This window comes from Acartia tonsa, chromosome 7 (genome assembly GCF_053477335.1).
Source record: "Acartia tonsa isolate MP-2025a chromosome 7, ASM5347733v1, whole genome shotgun sequence".
Classification (NCBI taxonomy): domain Eukaryota; kingdom Metazoa; phylum Arthropoda; class Copepoda; order Calanoida; family Acartiidae; genus Acartia; species Acartia tonsa.
This window is the reverse complement of record NC_137266.1, coordinates 41061750-41083708: the sequence shown is the minus strand read 5'-3', so window position 1 is coordinate 41083708 and position 21959 is coordinate 41061750. Positions and strand designations below refer to the sequence as shown.

Genomic DNA, 21959 nt, shown 5'->3' with positions numbered 1-21959 from the left:
AGAGATGGGAGAAAAGGGGGTTTTCTCCATCTCTTTTGAAGAGATTTTTTCCCCCTTCCCTTTTTCGGGAAAGAAAAATATGACGTAACTGGAATCATGTTCCTCAAAAGTAATACAAAATCGGGAAAGTTTGTAATGTGTCTACATAAATTTGTAGGTCTCATCCCTGGTCTGTATGTATGATTGTCCAGTAAAATCTTGTAAACGGCAGAAAAGTTAAGTCTTGTTCCGGGGCAAGTTTTAGGCTATTTAAAGATATAGCCATGAGATAAAACATGAATATTTAAATAGATAAAAAAAAAAGATAGATAAATGGATAGTTTTAAATGTTTTAAATTCATTTGTGTGTAAATTTATCATTAGTTAAACTATTAGGAAAATAAAGTAGAAAAAAACAAGGATGTGAACATCCATAAATTACGAAGCACATTAATTAAGTTTCTACTGTAGCATTATAGACAGACAGACAGACGGACATATTAATGTATGGAGTTGAGTGAAAAATAAAACGAATCTATAAAAAAAATCAAGCCCTATATCTGAAAAAGCAGCTAATTGAAAATAATAGACACATAAGCATACATGCATTATTTTTCAGCTCCTCAGTTAAGTTGCCCCTCTCCTCCTTTTTAGAGGGGTGGCCCCTCCTTTATTTAGGGTGACCCTTCATTAGAATGACAAAAGTGGGTTTTCACTTGGGTTGCGAAAATCCAACTAATGCATGTATGCACATAAGTAGGCCTTATAGAGATGCTACGAAAAAACTTCTAGTGCTAATTTTATTAATGAACTTAGCACACACCTTTGTAGATAATACAGTCATAATCAGGAAGGAAGGGAACATTGTACTGTATTTTATACTAGTACCCAAAGTTTTAAACCAATTCTTTCCATTGCCTTGGGTACTTTAACTAGATCTTGATATATTGATACAGTCCTTTAGTGTCAAAAACTTTTCCACCTATAATTTTAATCTGATCTTCATCTAATTTTGTTTAACATCATTGGTAATTGTAAAGTACACCAATTTATCGTCCATTGTCTTATCCCTGAATATCCGTGTGTAAAGATAATATTTAGGATACACAAGTTTAAAACACGGTTGGTCTTCATTTTCGCATAAAATCACAAACGCAAATGTTTCAAAATACCAATTAAATAAGCGATAAATGCAGGGGTCTAATGGGACAAGACAATGGCTGATTAATTGATGTACATCCCCAATAATGATACACAAAATTAGATTTAAATTAGTGATTGGAACGTTTGGACACTCAACTCTGAACCAACAAACTAAAATTCAATCAAAGTCCCTAAAGTTGTTAAGCAAAAGAATAAGAAAACGTTATTATAAAACTTTAGCGAGTAGTGTAATAAACAGTTCAATGTCCCCTCCCTCCCTGAATATATGGGGTTGGTTTCATTATGAGTCGAGCGTTAAACAAATGGGAAGGGATAGTTTGCGCTGTCGTAACTGATGACCATGTATAAGTGGAATTGAAGACTAACCTTTAAATGCAATTTAGACAATTTTCAGTGCTTTCTAGGTCATTCTAAACATTCTAGGACAATCCTTATTCTAAAGTAACAGGATGTATGTCTGTCTTTCTGTCCCGAAAAATGGGGTGGGGGGTATGGGTAGGGTAAAAAATAATGTATTACCCCCCTTTGAACGCCCGTTTCTTAAACCGGAAATATGTTTAGTTATGTTTCAATAAATAATAAACAATGGTTTTGGATAGAATTTAAATAACAATGAAAATTAGTTTTGGAGAATGAAATATGTTTCTTACTTTTATAGGATTTTAGTGGTTTCATCCCTATCGTTTCGGGGCTCTATATTAGTAGAGGGAGGAAATAAGATATTGAAAGAAAACCTTACTACTTTTACATAACAGGATGGTCTCATTTTAATCAAACAAATATTTGAATACAATTCTAAATAAGTAAATCAAATATACTGAATTAGGCAAGAGATATTCCATCTTCACTAGAACTGGATACAAGTTAAATTAATAAGCTTTCTATTGCTGTGCTTCCTATAGATATAATTACCCTTGTTTATTGGGCCTTTCGGTGCTTTCACTTAAAGTAGTACTGAACCCTTACCTTATTTTTTTAATTAAAAATGAAAGGGAAGTAGTGTAGTTTCATTATTACACCTAACCCCTGCAGAGGGTCCCTACCCTGCAGGGCCTACTTAGATCGCAATATAACCTATCCTGGGGCAAAATAAAAACAAACAAACAAAAATCTAACCCCCCCGCCTATTATTTTCAATTTATCTATTTTATTTTATAAACAAGGCATTTTGAGGGAATACATTGCCTTTCCTTTAAAGCTAGTTTAACAATGTTGCTTTTGTATTAACTTTAAATAAGAAATATGGGTTCTAAAAATATATTATTATCTTGAATTTACAGTATAAAACAAAGGGAGGAAGGGAACATTAGGCTCTCATTACACTAATCCCCAAAGTTTTATAATAACGTTTACTTATTCGTTGGCTTAAAAACTTTGGGGACTTTCATTGAATTTTGATTGGTTAGTTTTTATTAAGTTGAGTGTCCAAACGATTCAAACACTAATTGTTATCTTTGGGAGGGGTTATTTTGTGTATCATCATTTGGGATATAATTCAATTAATCGGTCATTGTCTTATCCCTTTAGATCCCTGATAAAATTAGTTCTCACAGGGATCTTAAGGGATAAGACAATGGTCGATAAATAGATTGGTGGAAAAGTTTGAACACTTTAAATCTGTACCACCCAATCAGTATTTAAGCCAATGAATGAGGGATCGTGGTCATAAATTTTGACTGGTACCCAAAGTTTTCCTTAGGACTTTTGGGACTTTTTCTAAATCTTAATTGATTTGAACACAAGGTGAGTATCTAAACTTTTCTACCATCATCTAAAGTAGGGGAGTTTTATTAATCGTAATTGGGGGCATAAATAAAGTTATCTTCCATTGTCTTATCCCTTAAATCCCTGTAATAGCACTGTTATTGCAAAAACAAAATGTCTTTAGAATTTGTCCAGGGCGTGAAAGCAAATATAATTTGATTAATGTTAGAACATTTATAATAATCAGGGAGCTAAAGGGATAGGACAATGGCCGATAAATTGATGTACATCCTCAAAGATTAGACACAAAATTATCCACTCTGCAGATTACAATTAACGGTTAAAACGTTTTAACACTCAACTTAATATTCCAACAAATCAAAATTTCAAAATCAAGCTCCCAAAGTTGTTGAGCCAATGAATAAGAAAACATCAATATCAAACTTTGGAGACCCTTGTCCCCTCTCTCTATGTACAATAATACTAGCGGCTGCGCCCCTACCATCTAGGTGCTTCTTTTGTTATAAAAGGAATGGAGAGGGCATAAAATAGCCTAAAACCATCGCAAAACTTCTCTCAAAAATCTCTAGGCCCAATCTTCTCTGTAATGGTGAACTTACGCGGTTCAGTGGTTAGCAAGATCTCAAATGACTATTCAATTTCTGGTGGTTTCGCTCCAGATACTTAGTCGAGCACTACCCCCCCCCCCCCCACCTCAAATTACCTTTAACATATTTGAGGCGGGTGGGGGGGGGGGGGAGAAGGGTGTCTCACCCATCGAGAAAATAGCTTAAAGCCATAGTAGGATTAGTAGGTATATTCTCAGCAAGCCAATACTCAATCTGTCTAACGGTTAGCGAGTTCTTAATCTATAGACAGACATTGAGTAACTTTGTATGTATTCTGCTTTCTTGCTTTCTGTCTATCTAACAATTATATGTCTGTATATCTATCTATCTAAATGCATTAAGACAATTTTCTGTTAAATGTGAGCTAAAACATTCCTATGAGTTAATAATTTTCCATTTCAAATAAATGGCACCTCCACCTTATTAGAGCGAATCTTTTAAATAATTATTAATTAGGTTCGATCAGCCCGTACGTCCGTCCATTTGTTTGTAACGGTTAGCTTCTATCGTTAATTTAGGTATGTTAGATTTGTTTTATCAATTTCAAACTTTACATGATGATTCCTGTAACAGTTGGGTATGTAGAAGGCGTAGCAACTCTTACTCTATAATCAGTACGTCCATTTTAATCTTTAACTTTTTGGCAGCAAGTTCTGACAATCTACAAGGAATCAATTATGCCCCAGTGAGGGAGAGAACATTGGGCTGTAAATCATACTAGCACCCAAAGTTTTATAACGCATATCTTACGCGTTATGTATTATTAGAATCTACACAAAAATTCAGACATTTATCTTTTATGACAGCTGAGAAAATATCATTCTTTTGTTTTACCCCCAAGCGTTTTACCAAGCACTCTAGCCAATTGAGGGATATGAAGTAACAAAAAAAATTACTTTTACAAATAGGGGTCTAATTTGTTCAAATTGGGATATTTTAATTTTTCTCTGATTTCAAGGCTAACAAAAAAGTTGCATAATGGACTGTTATTCACAAAATTAATCATAGAATTCTAAATCCTAATTTTAGTAGCGTAGCTGCTCTATAACAATCGTATGTCAGTCCTACCAACCAACCGTCCTAAAGCGAACGGCCAACCGTTATCTAATAACTAACTTCTATGGTGGATTTTTATAATTTCAGAAAGTACATTCCTTAGAAGTTAATAGGGATTTCTGATGACAATGTGGTATTTTGTGATTTATTGATAACACCTGCCTACTATTTATTATTTTTAGGGATTGAGGGGACATTGGACTGTAAATTACACTGGTACCCAAAGTTTTATATCCACGTTATCTTATTTATTTTTTAAAAATTTAGTAATGCCCGAACTTTTCAACCAACAATTTTAATGTACAAAAGAGATAATTCCTTTTAACTTCCTAGGTACTATGAGATTTATTGACAAATGTTAACTAAATAACTTCAGTTATATACTGAAAATCCTTACAATAAAGTAACAGGATGTTTGTTTGTTGGTCTGTCTGTACAGAGGGATTTCGCTAATCGCTGAACAGATATGGTTCTCCTTTACAGGATGGTTCTAATAGGTCCAAGAAAGTTATATAAATCTTTTGAGGAGGAGGGTACCACCACCGACCAAGAGAAATCGCCTCAAGAAAAAAAATCCACCCTCAAATTTTTTTCCTTTTTAAATCTAAAATAATAAGTTCGGTTATTCAATTCAGCTCCGCCATCTTCAAGTGCCCCTAGTTAACCGCTAGTATAAAATAAATTGTTGAAAACATGTACATATACATTAGTGGGAGAAAAAAATAAAGATTTTGCACTATTTTAGAAGGTGAAACAATTATGTAATAGCAAATCTAAACAGAGATAGGTAAAAGGTGTGCAAAAAAAAATGCGGACTTTTTTAAAATTGAAATTGCGCGGCTTGTGTTAATAGTATTGCCTTAAAACTTGAATTCAAGTTTTAAGGCAATAGGGACATTTCACCACGTAGCTCCTAAACTATACGTAGCACAGGATTCGTTCTTATATTTCCAAAAACTAGAGTTCATACCGGTTCTAACGATATGCATAACATATTTCTACTATTAACACAAGCCGCGCAATTTCAATTTTAAAAAAGTCCGCATTTTTTTTGCACACCCTTTAGATAGATTGATATGTAGAGCGATTAATACATGATATTTTATTTAGTAGTATGTCTTAGAGCCGATTTAATCAAGCGGTAGAATAGAATCAGATTTCTAGCAATACTTTTAAAATAATTTCATACCTTTTTCTGAATGATTGTTTTAAAACCTTGGGTAGGTAATAAATCAAAACAAAATAATAACATAATTTAGATTTGCTTATCTTAATTTCATAAAGCTTTTAGTACACTAATGTTCTAAAAGGGATCTTAAGAGATAAGACAATGGACGATAAATTGATATACAACCCCAAAGTTACCACTTCTGTACATTTAGATTATTGGTTGAAAAGTCTGGACAATATTAGTTTGAACCAGCCAATCAAAAATCGACAGTTTAATTTTTGACACATTATTATAGCCGTTTAAATGATCTTAAACTTCTTACGGACAGACGGACATATAGATTCTTACTACTTTAGTATTAAATATATTTTTTATTAAAATACTTACGGACGATTTTTCTTTGGTAGCCGTTTTATTTTTCATTCGTTTGTCTTTCATCATTTTATAACGTTCAATAACGGTATTTTTTACCGTTAAATTGTATGATTAAATGTTCATCGATTTGTAACTCGTTAATTGTTCGGTTTAACTTTTAAATGTCGATTTTTTCCTCTCTCGATTTTTTCGAATTGTAAGTTTAAACTATCTTAATTTTTTGCTAGATTTTCTTTTTGATTTGGGCGATTTTTTGGCTTAAAAGTGTATGTTTGAAAAAAGGGTCTATAAAAAGAGTTCATTAAGTTTAAAATTGAAAAGAAGAGAAAGAGAGAGAGAGAGAGAGAGAGATAAAGAAAAAAAGGAACAATATTTTTTGTCATGATGAATGTCTAAAAATCATACCTATTCTGATACTTTGAGCAAAAAAATCTGAAAATCTGATGAAAAATAACAAGATACGCAAAATTTCACACAGACAGACACTCAAACATCCTACTACTTTAGCAAATAGACAACCAATTACTGCAAAGAAGGACTGAAATTATCTTATAAAGCTTTTAGCCCCAAAAAATGAAAAAAAAAAGAGAGAAAGATAAAATATTTGACTAAAAAACATTTTTTCAAACATACATTTTAATAATAAAAATCACATTCAGCAACTTAAATCACTTTCAAACTAATTAGCAAAACACTTTTATATTCATATGCTATTTCATTAACATAAATATCACATGATTTTAACCTTTTTTGGTGTATTTTTATTATAACTTTTTTAGATTTGTGCATTTGATTGACGTATATTAGTTCGTATGTATGATATTTCTTACAGTTGACCGCTTATATACATAGGATATATGTTTATATATAAGCTTTCCAATTAGGCTTTTGGGGATATACATACAAATATACACTTTGCTTTCAGATAGGTTTATACTTACTAAAGTTCAGTTCGGTTTCAAAGGGTGGGGGTATAGTACAGCAAAATAAAATTTTGACATTTGAAAAATATTATTTTCAAATGTTTTATATGAATTTTAATTATTCCAGGTCTTATTAAAATGTATTTTAATGTATTAAGATTTGACAAACAGACACACACACACATGCACACACACACACACAAACACTCATACACATACACACATATATGCACTATGCACACCTAAAATTGTATTTATATGAACAGAATTTGCTTTTCTCTCTCTTTCTCCTTTTTTGGCCCTTTTCCTCTTTTTCTAAATCTTTCACAAAAATCTTTCTTTGTGCATATTTCATTCTTCTCTCTCTAAATTTTCTCTCTTTTTTGTCTTTTTGAACGAATTTTCTTTCAATACATTTTTTTTTTGTTTATATCTAAAAATATGTAAAAGAGATAGCGAAAGATATATGGAAATACATAGAGAGAGAAAGAGATAGACAAAGAGATAGAGAGAAAAATAGAGAGATAGAGGGATAAAAAAAGACATAGATAGATACAGATTTTGTCGTGTTTATTTACTTAATACTCTAAATCAGTGGTGTGCACAGTTTTTCACAAGGGGGGAGTAAAACCTTTAGGAGCTCAAAAAAAAGGGAATGCAGTTTTTAATAACATCCTTATCTAGGGGGTGTTGACGCCCCCTTACACATCCCTTCTGCACGCCACTGGACTAAATAAGAAGCGAAGAAGCTCTGTAAATGTGTAATATGGGTTTAAATTTCATCTTTTTACTTTGGTGAGTGTTTATTTATCTTCCTATCAAGAAACTTGAGTAGAGCAGCAATAAAAAACTTGTTATATTTTAATAAAACAAGAACAACCTCGTCCAATACAGTACCAAGAAGGGATAAGACATAGGACAATGGCGGATAAATTGATGTACATTCCAAAATTACCCCTTCTCTAGATTAAAATTAGTGGTCGAAACGTTTGAACACTTAACTTAATGAACAGTAATATAATGTAATTTAAATGATTTTTAAAACAAAAACTTTAATATAGTGTGTGTAAAAAACAATTAAAAACATTATTCCACAATGAAATATTTTTTATCAATACATTATACAACTTAACTTAAAAATGGCATAAATCCGCCAAAAATTAATATTTTTCAAAAATTTCTTTTCTAGCTGTCTTCTTACAGCCATTATTATGTCCTAGGATAGATAAAAGTCGATTTTAATTTTTTTGGATGTCCCAATTTTTTTCAAAAGATCCCACTGAGTTAACTTTATTTAGTTCATGCCTAAGACATTACATAAGTAGCTGTAACTGGAGAAAATTTGAATAAAATTGGTGGATTTGTTGCAAAAAAACTTTTACCTATGTAACATAAAAAAAAAATAAAAACCATGCTTATTTCTATAAAGAACGATTTCGACCATTTAACCATCTAGAAACAAAAGATATTAATAATAAACTTAGTTAAGCAGGTATACAGCTAAGCTATATAAGAGTAGCTTCGCTACAAAAGGGATAAATCCATCTATCAATGAGTAGTTGAAATATATTTGAAAGTTGAACTTTCCTAATTGACTTTCCCTCTCTTATACAGGGAGGGAGGGGACATATTAACGAATGTGAGATCGTATTTTTAAAACTTTGGGAACCAGTATAATTTAAGTCTAGTGTCCCCTCCCTCACTGTTCAAAACCTATGGATTTGACTTAGATTTAAGTTTTTAGTTTGGACAATTTTAGTTTGTACCAACCAATAAAAATTTAATAATAGTCCCAAAAGTTTTTATGGCAATGAATGAGAGAAAATATTTCTAACACTTTAGTTTTTAGCGTTCTTTTAGATAACTAAGTAGATGTCGGTTTGTCTTTTAAATCTGCCGAATAGATATAGGATTTTTGTTTTCAAGGAAGCTTTTTTTAACATATCTAAATTTCCCTAAGACTGCAGGGATCTTAAGGGATAAGACAATTGACGATAAATTGATGTATTTTCCAATGATGATACACAAAATAACCCCTTCTATAGATGACAGTTAGTGTTTGAAACATAAAGAAAAAAATAAAAGAGAGGAATCGAAGCAACTAGAAGACGAAAATAGGCAGTGGGCCCATAGGCCTAATCAGCGCTGTTGCCGCGCTAAATTTTATTGCTATTCCACCACTTTTCAAATGGGAGGATAACAAAATTAATATGTAAAGTTTTAATAATTAGAATATAATATAATATTTAAATTAAAAATAAAAAGAAAATTTTGTTATTAACCCTTAACGGTCGGGGGGGGGGGGCGTTGAACGCCCCCCCATCCGGTTTTTTCTATCTCATTTTCTGTGTGTGAAAGATAAAGAGCCCAAACTGCTTGACTTTTTAAGTATGGGTATGACACATAACTGAGAGTTGGAATTTTTTGAATATCTCCATCACGGCGGGCACAGGATGCCAGCAAACCTGGCAGGGTCATCCAGGTAAAGAGCAAAAATATTTTTTTTGACTTAAACAAAGCATTTTCTCATACCAAAATACTAAAAAATCCTATAGTAGTACATCCTTATATAAAATACAGGTGTTCAAGTCACTTTCAGGTTCCAGGTATGATCCTGCAGGTCCTGATCCTCCAGGTCTCCAGAAACCTTTAAAAGGCTCCTGTGGCCGCATTTTTTGACTTAGAGACTTCAAATTTTAAACTTAAGCTTTTCTTACATGTCTACATAACGTATTAAAATTTCATGAAGATCCGCCGCTGTTTTCCCGCCGACCGCCGACTGCGGCGGCTTGCAGCTGCCAAATACAGCTGCGGCCGCTGAAATTTATATTTTGATATTTCAAATATAAAATTTACATAAAGATAAACATTTTCTGGAAAAAAAATTTTCTTCTAGCTTCAAAAATAAGAAAATTACAGCCGTTTGAAATTTTTAAGTAAAAAAAGACCTAAAAACAAAGGTTGTTAAATAAAAGGGTGAAGGAAGCGAAAATTGACTTAGACTTATAAAAGGTCGGAAATTCATCATCAAACAGGGGACTTGCACAAAAAAAATTAGCCCTCTAGCTCTAATAGGAACTGAGATAATAAGGGGGGGCGTTGAACGCCCCCCCCCCCCCCCGACAAATTAAGGTGCGGCAAGGGGCCCGACTGTAAAGGGTTAAATATAAAAATACTAAAATAACAACATCTAAAATAATTTTTTTTACTTTTTACTTTTTCCATATTTAGGGCAAGACTGTACGGCCGCATTTAATTAAAAATTACACAATTTATTTTTATTTAAAAAAATTTGTGCATGAAAGATGAATCCTTCCATTTCTAAAAAGGGGTAAATTTTTTTCATAATAAACATTCAGCTGATTCTGACTGCCCACGGCTGTTTGCTAAATATCGCTTTTATTTTTATTTACATTATTATTTATGATTGACATACAAAAAGCCCTGGGCGGCTTTTGATTTTCCTGCTAAATTTTCTTTAAAAATTTAGGGATGGGGAAGTAGTATTTTACCATGAAAAGGGGGTGAGTATTCATCCTCTTATCCTTTTTCCTTATGGTTTGAAACGTTTGGAACTTAATAAACCAAGCAACTAAAATTCAATAGAAGTCCCCAAAGTTATTAAGCCAAGGAATAAGAAAACAGCCCAATGTCCCCTCCTTCCCTGTTAAGAATGCATGCTTATCTAAATAAGAATAGATAAGGAAAGAAAAACAACTTTTACTTATTAACAAAAATAATTATGCCCATAAGTAGCGCAGCATTCAATGTCTATTAAACTGTTCAGGTTTTCTATTTTAGCCAAGCTTCAAGTATGTCCAGTGATTGTTTTAAGCTATTTTTGTAACACCTCTCTACCCCTTCAAATACAAAGCCCCTAGATGCTAGGGGCATAGTCTCTAGTATAATATAAAAAAGTAGGGCTTTTGTCCAAAGCTTAAGATTTCGGAAAATGCTGGTCCGAATTAGTTGTACTTTTCAGGGAATCTTTAAATATGCCTTGGGTTGGTTTTAGGCTATTGTTCTCACCTCTCCTCACGCCCTCCCCTAGAGGCTATTGGCAAAGTTACTAGTCCTTAAATAAAGTAATAAGATGACTGTGAATGGTTTTGCAGGTATTGTATCTAAATCAATATGTTGAATTAAAGAAAGACATACGGACATATCCTAATTATAGAGTAGCTGCGCTACTATTATAGATCTTTTCTTTCATTAGCTTCCCCAACCCCCTTACTTGCTTATCTAATATCTTAATAATAAAGAAAATAACTTTCAGTTTTGAAAGTTAAATAAATATAGATAATGAGAGAGGAGAGTGAGGAGAGAGAGAGAGAGAGAGAGAGAGAGAGAGAGAGAGAGAGAGAGAGAGAGAGAGAGAGAGAGAGAGAGTGAGAGAGAGGCAGAGAGAGAGAGAGGGAGAGAGACAGAGAGAGAGAGAGAGAGAGGGAGAGACAGAGAGAGGCAGAGAGAGGCAGAAAGACAAATAAGAGAGAGACAGAGAGACACAGAGAGAGAGAGAGAGAGAGAGAGAGAGAGACAGAGACAGAGAGAGAGAGAGAGACAGAGACAGAGAGAGAGAAAATGAGAGAATTAAAGGGAAAAAATGAGAGAGTAGAGAGAGAAAGAGAGAGAAAGCGAGAGAGAGAGAGAGAGAGAGAAAGGAGTGAAAGCAAGAAAAAATGAAAAAGGAAGAAAGATAGTGAGAGGTGAAAGAGGGACATAAAGAAAAAGAGATAGATAAAGAAAAAGAATGAGAAAGAGAGAAAGAAAAATACAGAGAGAGAGAACTAAAGAGGGAGTTAGAGAGAAAAAAGATGGAGAGAGAAAGAAAGATACGGACAGATGTACGGACAGACCCTAATAATAACTTTCCTACCTAAAATAAGCTCATTTAATCACTATTATTTTTGCAGTTTATAAAAAACATTTTTGCATTAATATACCTCAGTCTTATAAGCCTGAACATACTTTATTTTCCCTTTTAAAGGTATGAGATCGAAACAGGCAGTAAATTAAGGCAGCTTTGCTACGATCCAATTAACTTTCTAAAGAAAAAAACTTTCTTATAGTGCCTATAAAAATGACGTCATACTGGCCTACCATTGTTAATTAAAATTATACTGGCCAGCCATTGGTAATTTAGTCTGTGTATTGGCCTATCATTGGTCATTTGTCGTCATTTTTATAGGCACTATAAAGAGCCTTGTTGCTACTATTAAATTTTTAAAAATCCAGATATTATAGAGCTCTATTTGTAAAAGGTATAGTTTTAAGCAGTGGCGTACATAACAATTCACCTGGGGGGTGTGATACAAAATTTCAATTTAAGGGGGGTGGGCCGGGGGAGAAATCTACCGAAGTATCTTTTCTTGTCAAATGCATTTTAAGATATGTACACATATTTATGCTTGGTTTCCAAGATATGAACGAAATTGCATAGATTTACATTGTACAATATGTACCCAAAAATTGGAATCAAGACGGATATACGAAAGAAGATATCAGAGCCCATTATCAGGCTTATAAGGCGCAGTTTAATAAAACGCGAGTAAAATTAAAGAATCTTTAATTTTTCAGTTTATTTGTATGCCTTTTTAGTGGTAGTGTTAGTAATCGTTAAAATACTAAATACTTAATCTAGGTTTTTGAAAATATCTTTATTTAGTACATTTTTGTTAAATAAACCTTTAAGAAAATATCCTTTATTACACCCAAAAAAAACACAAATCAAAATTAGACCCTAAAAATGTTTGTTTAAAAAAAGACGTTTTTCGTTTTTTAGACCTGTTCCAAAATCTAATTGCATTTTCAACAGCCTCCTTTTAAGTGTTCAATCACATCCACAAAAGTGTCATAACTGAAAAATTAAAGAAATATAAAATATCATATATTCTACTACGTGAAGTAATAAGGTTGTTTGTTTGTAACTTAGGATTTCGATAACTACTGTACCGAGTGAGTTCTTCGTTTTAGGATGGTTTAAGGCTATTTTATATTTTGATTTGAGCCAGGGGACGGTTATAAAGTAAGTGTCTTACCCTTTATATTTTTACCTTTTATAATACAAAAATAATAGCAATGAAGGTGCTTTTACTCCAACCTATTTCTTGACCACCGGCCCTAATAATTTTTTTTTAAAACTGTTGCTTGCCTATATGAGAGGCTTTAACCCTGGAAGCCCTAACCCGAAATAAACAGTTCTGATAATTTAATTTAAGCGTAAACGATAGAACACCTCCTTTTCCCTCAACTTTCCTGCTTACATTTGTGGATAAGAATGGGTATATACTATATATGTACTTTGAATTTTCTTTTTAAAACTAAAACCTTATTATTTAATATTTATATCCTTTTATAAAAGTAACAGAATGTTTGTCTGTCTGACAGAACCACAGGATCTTGCTAACCGCTGAACAGATATGATTCTACTTTACAGTGTAGCTTCTCATATGTTCTTGGATAGTTTTTAGCTATTTAAGGGGAGGGTACCACCGCCCTCCGATGAGAAAAAGGCCATTTAAAAATGCCCCCCCCCCACAAAAAAAAATATTTTTACTTTTCTTTTTAAAACTAAAACCTTAATATTTAGCAGCCGCTATTAACAAATAATTTAAGCCCTCCTCAAAAATAAAAACTTAGACTTCCTAATCTATTTTTCATTAAAAGTGTTTAGAAAAATGATATCTTGACTTTTCATCTACATATGTTTTATATCAGAAATAACAATAAACAATTAATATGGGGGGGGGGGGAGGTATGAAAGTTTACGGATTCTTTATTAGACATGCTACTTTGTAATTTTATTAAAATATATCTAAATTTTTAGGTACATTAATTTTAAAATTCTTCGCATGGCGTTTACACAATGTGTTAGAAATTGGAGGAGGGGGTGGGGAGTTGAAAAAAGCGCTTCTAAAAATCGTTATCACGCTCTCCCTGGGGAAATTTTATTTAGTTGGGTAAATTACCCTCCAAAAATAATAGCAGAGGGGAGGGTAGTGTTATATATACCAACCCTAACCCCAATGAGCTCGCCTATGCATCTTCTTTTTTTTTCTTTACATTATTTTCAGATTAACAGATTTATTATTTCTACCACAAGGTTTCGTGATTTTTTCATACAAAAATAAAACTAAAATAATCACCAAACCTATCCATAAATAATTATGAAAGCTCGAGAATAAATATAAAAGCGAAGCTTTTCTATAATCAGTGTAGGCCCGTCTGTCCGTGATGGATAGCTCTGATGGTTATGTTAGGTACAATTTAGAAAGCGTCGCAACTCTATAATTATAACCAAAAACAACATTTTAAACTTTCTTGTAAAATAAAAATAGCCAAGTCTATACACTAAATTTTTAAAATATAGATTCCTAGGATGATTAGAAACACAATTTTAAATTAAAAAATAAGTATGTCTTATTAAGCTTCCTGTAACAAAATGCTGACTGTCTGTTTTGATAAGCTTCGCTTTTATGGATGTTGTCATCCTTGTTGATTATTTTGAGTTTTTACAAGATGCCGATAAATAAAAATTTCTTCCTTCAAATAAAATATCAAGTTTCTTAATTCATAGATGCAGGGATAACACAATGGACAACTTTTTTATCAGTGCTTTCACATTCAGTAACTAATATTAGGGGATAAGACAATGGACGATAAATTATTGTTCATTCCAAATAATACATTTGTTATTTGTTGAAAAGTTTGGTCACTGAAAGCAAGAACCAAACAAGCATATTATTGTACTCAATATTTTTTGGCAAACGAATGAGAGAGCAAAATATAAAACTTTGGGTACTAGTATAATTTCCAGTCCAATGACCACTCCCTCCCTGGATAATTTACTTGATTTCTTGATTTAAAGGTTGTAGCTTTTTAGGATAGGGACTTATGTTCAGAGATTTTTATAATCTTTGATTTATAAATGTTTTTGTAAAATCAAACTTTACATAATAAAGAATATACTAGCGGTTAATAATGGAAATTAAAGTGGGGGTGTTAGTCCACCCCTTCCCACGCCCCTTTATCAATTTTTATTTAAAAATTTGTGAGGGACATCTTTTTCTTGGGTCGTTTTCTCTTGGGAGGGTGTTGGTTCTATCCCTAAAAACTAGTTATAACCCTTTCCAGTACTTATGTAAGCTGCATTATAAAGGAAAACAATATCAGTCCAACGGTTTGCGAGATCCTTTGATACACACAGACATACAGAAAAACATCGTACTACTTTTAAAGTTTACTTTTTAATCATAGATTGAAAGATTGGTTTTATCTATTCTCTATAGAGGGATAGAACAATAGACTAAGAATTAATCTTCATCCCACTCTCAGTTTATTTTTCTTTAATATATTTCATCATGGAGGGAGAAAAGGTAACATAGTATGTATTATTATATTCCTGAAAAAAGGGGAAAAATGCACAAATATTAAATAATTCAAGTTAATTAAAATTTTGAATTATTATTACTGTCCAATTTTATATCAAGTTTCAAAGGAATCAAAAAGGTTTGAAGAAAAATAGGTATGAGCCAAAAAAAATAGAAAAAGATAAAAAGAAAGAGGGAGAGAGAGAGAGAAAGAGAGAGAAAGAAAGAGAGAGAAAGAGATAGAGAAAGGGAGTAAGAGCGAGAGAGAGAGAGAAATAGGTATGAGCCAAAAGTTAAAGGCAAAAAGAAAGAGAGAAAGAGAGTGGGAGAGAGAATAGAAAAAGATAGAAAAAGAGAGGGTGGAGAGAGAAAGAAAGTGAGAAAGAAAAAAAAGAGGGAAAGAGAAAGAAGGAAAAGGAGAGGGCGAAAGAAAGAAAACGAGAGAGTAAAAAAAGAGGGGAAGAGAAAGAAACAGAGAGAAGGAGATAGAGAAAAAGTAACTAAGAGAGAGAAACAAGGATTACAACATCCATAAGTGGCAAAGCACAAAAAAGCATGATGGACCATTGGACATACGGACAAAATAGTTCTGGAGCAGATGTTCGGGGGTAATAAAAGAAAATTAAACAGATGGATCACAAAACCTGTAGATAAATAGATATATCTTCTTTAGCATAACTGACAGACCGACGGACCAAATAAGTTGCATACAGGATGCTCTTTGGTAAGGGTTATCTTCACACACAAAAAAATAGTCTATTTTAAATAGCAGCCGATACTGATGGATGAACGGATGGACAAATAAAATAAATTGCAATGGCAGGGCGTCCGGAAAATTGAATCAACATACCTAAAAATAAATAAACACATTAATTTCCTCATAATCGTTAGTAAAGTTTAAAGCAACGGATTATAAAAAAAAATGGTTAAATTGGATTATGTTTTACGGGGAAACTTGTATGTTCTTAAGTTAGTTCTTCCTCTAAATCTTATGAAGCAAAGCCTAAACTGGTTAGGGGCAAAGCTACGAGGTAATTGTAGGCTTTAATATTACATATTTATAACATGGAAAGTGTCTTCTAAAAGTTAGTCTGTAGATATGTATGTAAGGTTTCTGTGTGTCTATCTATATGTATGTCTGTCTATATGTATTTCTGTCTTAATGTTTGTATGTCTTAATGTTTGTATGTCTGTTTCTCTGTATGCCTGTCTGTATATTTATCTATATGTATTTCTGTCTTGATGTTTGTATGTCTTAATGTTTGTATGTCTGTTTCTCTGTATGCCTGTCTGTATATTTATCTATATGTATTTCTGTCTTTATATTTGTATGTCTGTATATCTGTCTGTATGCTCATCTGTAGGCCTGTAATGTAAAGTATCAAAAGAATTAAAATACTTCCGGGAAAAAAAAGTTTAAACAAATTTAATACCTATTAATATATCTATAATACAAAGTAGAACGATGTCTGTCTGTCTGTCTGTCTGTCTGTCTGTCCGTCCGTCCGTCCGTCCGTCTGTCTGTCTGTCTGTCTGTCTGTCTGTCTGTCTGTCTGTCCGTCCGTCCGTCTGTCTGTCCGTCCGTCCGTCCCTTAAGATCTCGGTAACCACTAAACCGACCGGATTCTACTCTTCAGGGAATATACCTACTGGTCCTGTGGTGGTTTTAGGCTATTTTCTTGGGGGGTGGGACACCCCCAACCCCCCCAAAAACAAAAAATCCTCTCCTCCCATTTTTTTTCTCTTTTTGTAGGGGATTTCCTTGGTCCTATTACGTATTTCGCCCAATTTTTTTTATCACCTCTTGGGGCAAAGCCCCTAGAGGCTAGGGGCGAATCCGCTAGTGGATAAATAAGGTAGATACCGAAGTAGATAGATAGATAAAAACAATAAGTAAATAGATAGATAGGTTAAGTAGATAGATAGACAGATAAATGACAGCACAAGTTTAAAATGATTTGGTCCAATAGTTTATTTAACAAATCAGTAAAAAAACAAGAATTACAACATACAGACGCAACGAAACTTTGAATAATTCAATATTTTAAGAATCTAATAAGTAATAGTTATAACTCGCAACGAATTATAGACAGCTTTCCATGGATATTAAAATGAAAAATTAAAATATCAAAACCAGTTTTGTTTTTAGGATTTTAATAATAATATTTGTGAAAAGTTGTCTACAATGCTATATATGATTTTTCAGTATGGCTGAGAACCGCTTATAATCCAACGGATATCAATCGGTTTCGAAGCCATACTGGAAACTGTTTTTGGAATAGGTCTACATTATACAGGAAAGCATTATTTTGGTGTAAGGCAGGTTTAAAGCTATTTATAACTTCAAAATCTCAAAGTTTTCAAAAATAGCATGAAATTCTGTGAAAAAAATTCAAAATATCAAAATGTCTATTTCAATTAAATTTTGGCCTAGACTTTGTAACAAAACAAGGATGTCAACATCCACAAAAGGGAAACTATAAGTAGCGTAGCAACAAAGTAAGAATAACATATATATTGAAATAAAAATCCATATATCTTATAGATATTGAATTAAAGGGGCCGGGTAGTTACACGAAATGCATTTCAACTTAAATTTAGAGAACTCAATATTTTTCCCTGTTTAATAGTTTAAACTACATTTATAGGGCATATATTTGAGATAATTTTCTTTTTCTATCATGTAGTTTTTAAAATATCAAGACTTGCAAATCGTTTCTTGTGAAATGTGCAATTTAAATAGCTTACTTTTATTATGTCTAATTGCTTGTTATTTATTGTAATATAAAAATATATATGTTTTATGTTATACTTGCAACTTATGCTTGAAATCATTTTTCTGAAATACACTTTATGCAACTATCCCCTTCAAGTTAAGAATAATAAATTATTTTATTCAATAGTAATATATAAAATAGGATTTTTGTTTGTTTATTAGAATCTCGGTAACCACTGAACCGACTCAATTAGGTTCTGATATGGTTTTGGGCTATTCTATTTTTGGATTTTAGTCTTGGGATTGTTTTAGGCTATTTTTTAGCTTCCTCCTACCCTAACAGGGCCCCTAGATGGCGCAGCCGCTAGTAACAATATAAAAAATACAGAATTTTAAAGGGAAACAGTTGCTTATAGAGATGCAACGGATTTACCAAAAAAAATATGCTTTAAATTTACCCCTAGACACGAAATATAAAAAGGGCGTTCTGACAGGGATCTAAAGGGATAAGACATTGGTGGATAAATTGATAAACATCCCCAATGATGATACACAAATTTACCCATTTGGCGATTAAAATTAGTGGTTGAAACGTTTGAACACTCAACCTAATGAACTACCGAATCAAAATTCCCCAAAGTTGCCAAGCCAACAAAAAAGAATACACTATTATAAAACTTTGGGTACAAGTGTAGTAAACAGCCTCTTGTCCCATCTCTCGTTCAGACCTTTGCAATTTATTAAGATACGACAATGCATATATAATACGTGGATATTATGACAGGGGAATTTATGTTGCTATTAGAGTCCACATATATTGGTCAATACGTTCCTTCATGGTCAGGGGAGGGGATGGGGTCATAAGAGGGGGGGGGGGGAGTTATATTTGCCAACTGGGAGAAACATTTCATCAGGGTAAACGAGAATCCACTTATTCTTTATCCATTATTTCAGATTATCAATTTAAGAAATAGACATTTAATTTACCAGCGGCTTTGTCCCTAGTATCTTGGGGAGGGGAGGGCCAGTAAAATAGCCTAAAGCCGTCCAAATCAATTTATATATGAAAGTTCCAAAGACCGACTAACACAAAGGCCCTAATTATATATAAAAAATGTTTTAAAAATTTGCATGATGTCATGTACAAAAAAAATTCTTAAAAGTCATTTGATCCTTTTTTTAACATTTTCTATCATGAAACTATTTTAAATTATAAAGGCCTATAGTTTTTTGGGGGGAGAGAGGCAAACCTACTCTTTGATTCTCTTGTGTTGGTCTTGTTTGGAAGAATAACAGATCTATAGTAGAGATGTATATACAGAAAACTACCTCTCTTCTTTTTTCAATAGCCTTATTCGTCTGCTACCAAATTATTTCCTGCTACTTGGCTGTGGTAATACACACCACACAATTGGATGATTTTCAATGACCCGATTGAAAGACGGCACAAGGACAGTGCGATGGGGAAATTCAGTTATTTAACCCTTTCCCTCTCTAGTGTTTTGTTCTAATAGAAGAATTGATGTAGTTCCAGGGGCGTGCAAAGGGTCTTGCAAGGGGGGAGCCGTGTTGCCTTTGAGGGTGTAAGAATAAGAAGGAGGTAAAATTAAGTGAGGGGGGGGGGGGACAACCCTATACCATATGCCCTTTGATTATTATGATTATAATTATATTTTAAAAATTTACTTAATATTTTTTCATTTTTATGTTTTTTTAACTATCTTGTTCTGAAATAAGGAAGAGCTTGTTTAAATGAAAATAAATGTCTATCTGTAACGAATGATCTCGCTAACCCCTAGAACGATAAAGGTTATAATCTATTTTGGGGATGGGGATAACCCTCCATTTCTTAACAACATTTAAAAATTTCAGGGCAAGATTAATTTATTGCTCATTGCCCTATCTCTACTTATCTGCAAGGCCTTGAGACAATTGATATACAAGGATTTTTGCAAATTTACAAGAATAAAAATGCAATTTGACAAGTATAATGTTTTCTTATAATCGCGCAGCTACAAGAAAGAGAGAGAGAGAGAGAAAGAGAGACGAAAGGAGAGACAGCAAAAGAAAGAGACAGAGATAGAGGAAGAGAAAGAAAAAGAAAGGGAGAAAAAAAATTACTACAAATTACTACAAAAATACCTCTTCTGTTCAGATTAAAGTTTTGACATTTCTAATTTGAAGTTGCTAGGCCGAATAAGAAAAAGTAATTAAAAGAACTTTGGGTACCAGTATAATTTTCAGTCCAATGTCCCATTCCTCCCTGACAAAAACATACATCAAAATTTAAGGTGTCATAAATATTTTACGGACAAAAAGAATACTTTATAGACCATGAAAATATTTTCAAGCAAGGCTTCGAAACTGATTAATATCCGCTGGATTAGAGCAGGTTCTAAGCCATACTTAATAATCATTTATCGTATCGCATTATAGACAAATTAATGATTAAAAAATTATAAAATCCATAAAGGTTTTATCGCCCGGGCCTTCGGACCTTCGGAGGCAACAAAACTGGAATCTATCTTAATATTTTTTGTTTCCACTATCCGCGGACAGCTGTCTATAAAAAAATGCGATTAATAACTAAACTACAACTTCCTATAGCAACTAATTTTGTCCATTTAGCTTCTCTATAACTCGCTTTGTCTATATGGATATTTCTTTGTCTCAGTGGGAATTTTTTGTGATGATTTCTCGTATAAATGAGCGTATACTCTATAACTATCTATGCACTATACAAGAAATGTGATTTACTTTGCTGGTAAAAGATATAGATGGCTTTTTTATATGAAGATTAACATGACCAAACAACAGATCACCGATGTCCTGGATAGGAAACAGGTTTTTTTTCACATACGTCTCACAAGACCTATGTAGCCATGACCGGGAGACAATGACAGTTCAGTACATGACTTTCGTTAAATCACAGCTGATCATTTTTGTGGATTTTTTTGAAAATTACTTTTATACCCAAATTTTCATAGTTTTTCCCAAAAAATCTCAATTTTATCACATTTGCTGATTAGTTAGCCTAAATTTAGGCAAGAAAAGTATAAGTAACAGCTGTACTGAAGATTGGACTATCACCTATAAAACGATCTTTTAAAATCAATGGAATAAGATTTGTAGTCAGAAATTGAGTAAGAGTTATTTACTTTGAATTAATGTTCAACAATAAATTTGCTCATCAGAACTGCTTCTGGCCTCCATAGGCTTTCACCTGGCTTCAACATGATTCAATCTATCTGACGTTGCCTTTGACTAAGCAACATTATGTTTTAGCCCTCAAATTTCTTTCACAAAAACTTTCTCTCCTGTCAATCCACCTGTTAAACTTCTTGATCCATGTTTCAAGACATTGAAATTACCGTCCCTGTCCTTCAACTTTAACAAGTATGCCTCATAATACTGTCCACTAAACAGGGTACCTCTCCACCCTAGTATAGCTAGACCTCTATTCTAGTTGGCTGACATGGTTCACCCAGCCTTTAAATCTTGATGGAAGTTAGTTTAGAATTCTGACTCTTCTTTCAACTTTCCGTTCTGGTACTTGTTATTGAACTTGTGGCTTGACTTTTGCCATATGAAGGGATTATCTCGAGATTCAGAATAAAATTTCAAGAATTCTTACTATTTACTTCCTTTGGTTTCCTATGAACCAGCTACTGTTATGAGAGATCTTTCCATGGGTGAAAGCCTAGACTGCCATACATCTAGCTACATGGTCTTTAAGACTCCCTTGCCTTAGTTACTTCAGCTAAGAGCTCCTGTCCTCTCATTCTCTATTACACAGAAATTCAACATGGTTTCCGCCTACTCTGCTGATTAATATACTAAAGTCAGGTGGGTCTATGATTCCAAATCTAACAC

At 33.0% G+C, this 21959-nt stretch overlaps 1 protein-coding gene across 11 annotated transcripts in view; it reads right to left on the bottom strand.

Moving 5' to 3' along the window:
• The window catches only part of LOC145323761 (uncharacterized), a 180757-nt gene that overhangs the window by 146029 nt on the left and 12769 nt on the right, over positions 1-21959 (bottom strand). The window contains exon 1 of one of the 11 annotated variants that reach the window (XM_080166270.1): positions 6091-6266. The exons of the other annotated variants lie outside the window; for them this stretch is intronic. Coding sequence (XP_080022396.1) covers positions 6091-6144 — 54 coding nt within the window. The 5' untranslated portion in view covers positions 6145-6266. Of the gene's footprint in view, positions 1-6090; positions 6267-21959 lie in introns of those variants that run through there. 11 annotated transcript variants of the gene reach the window in all.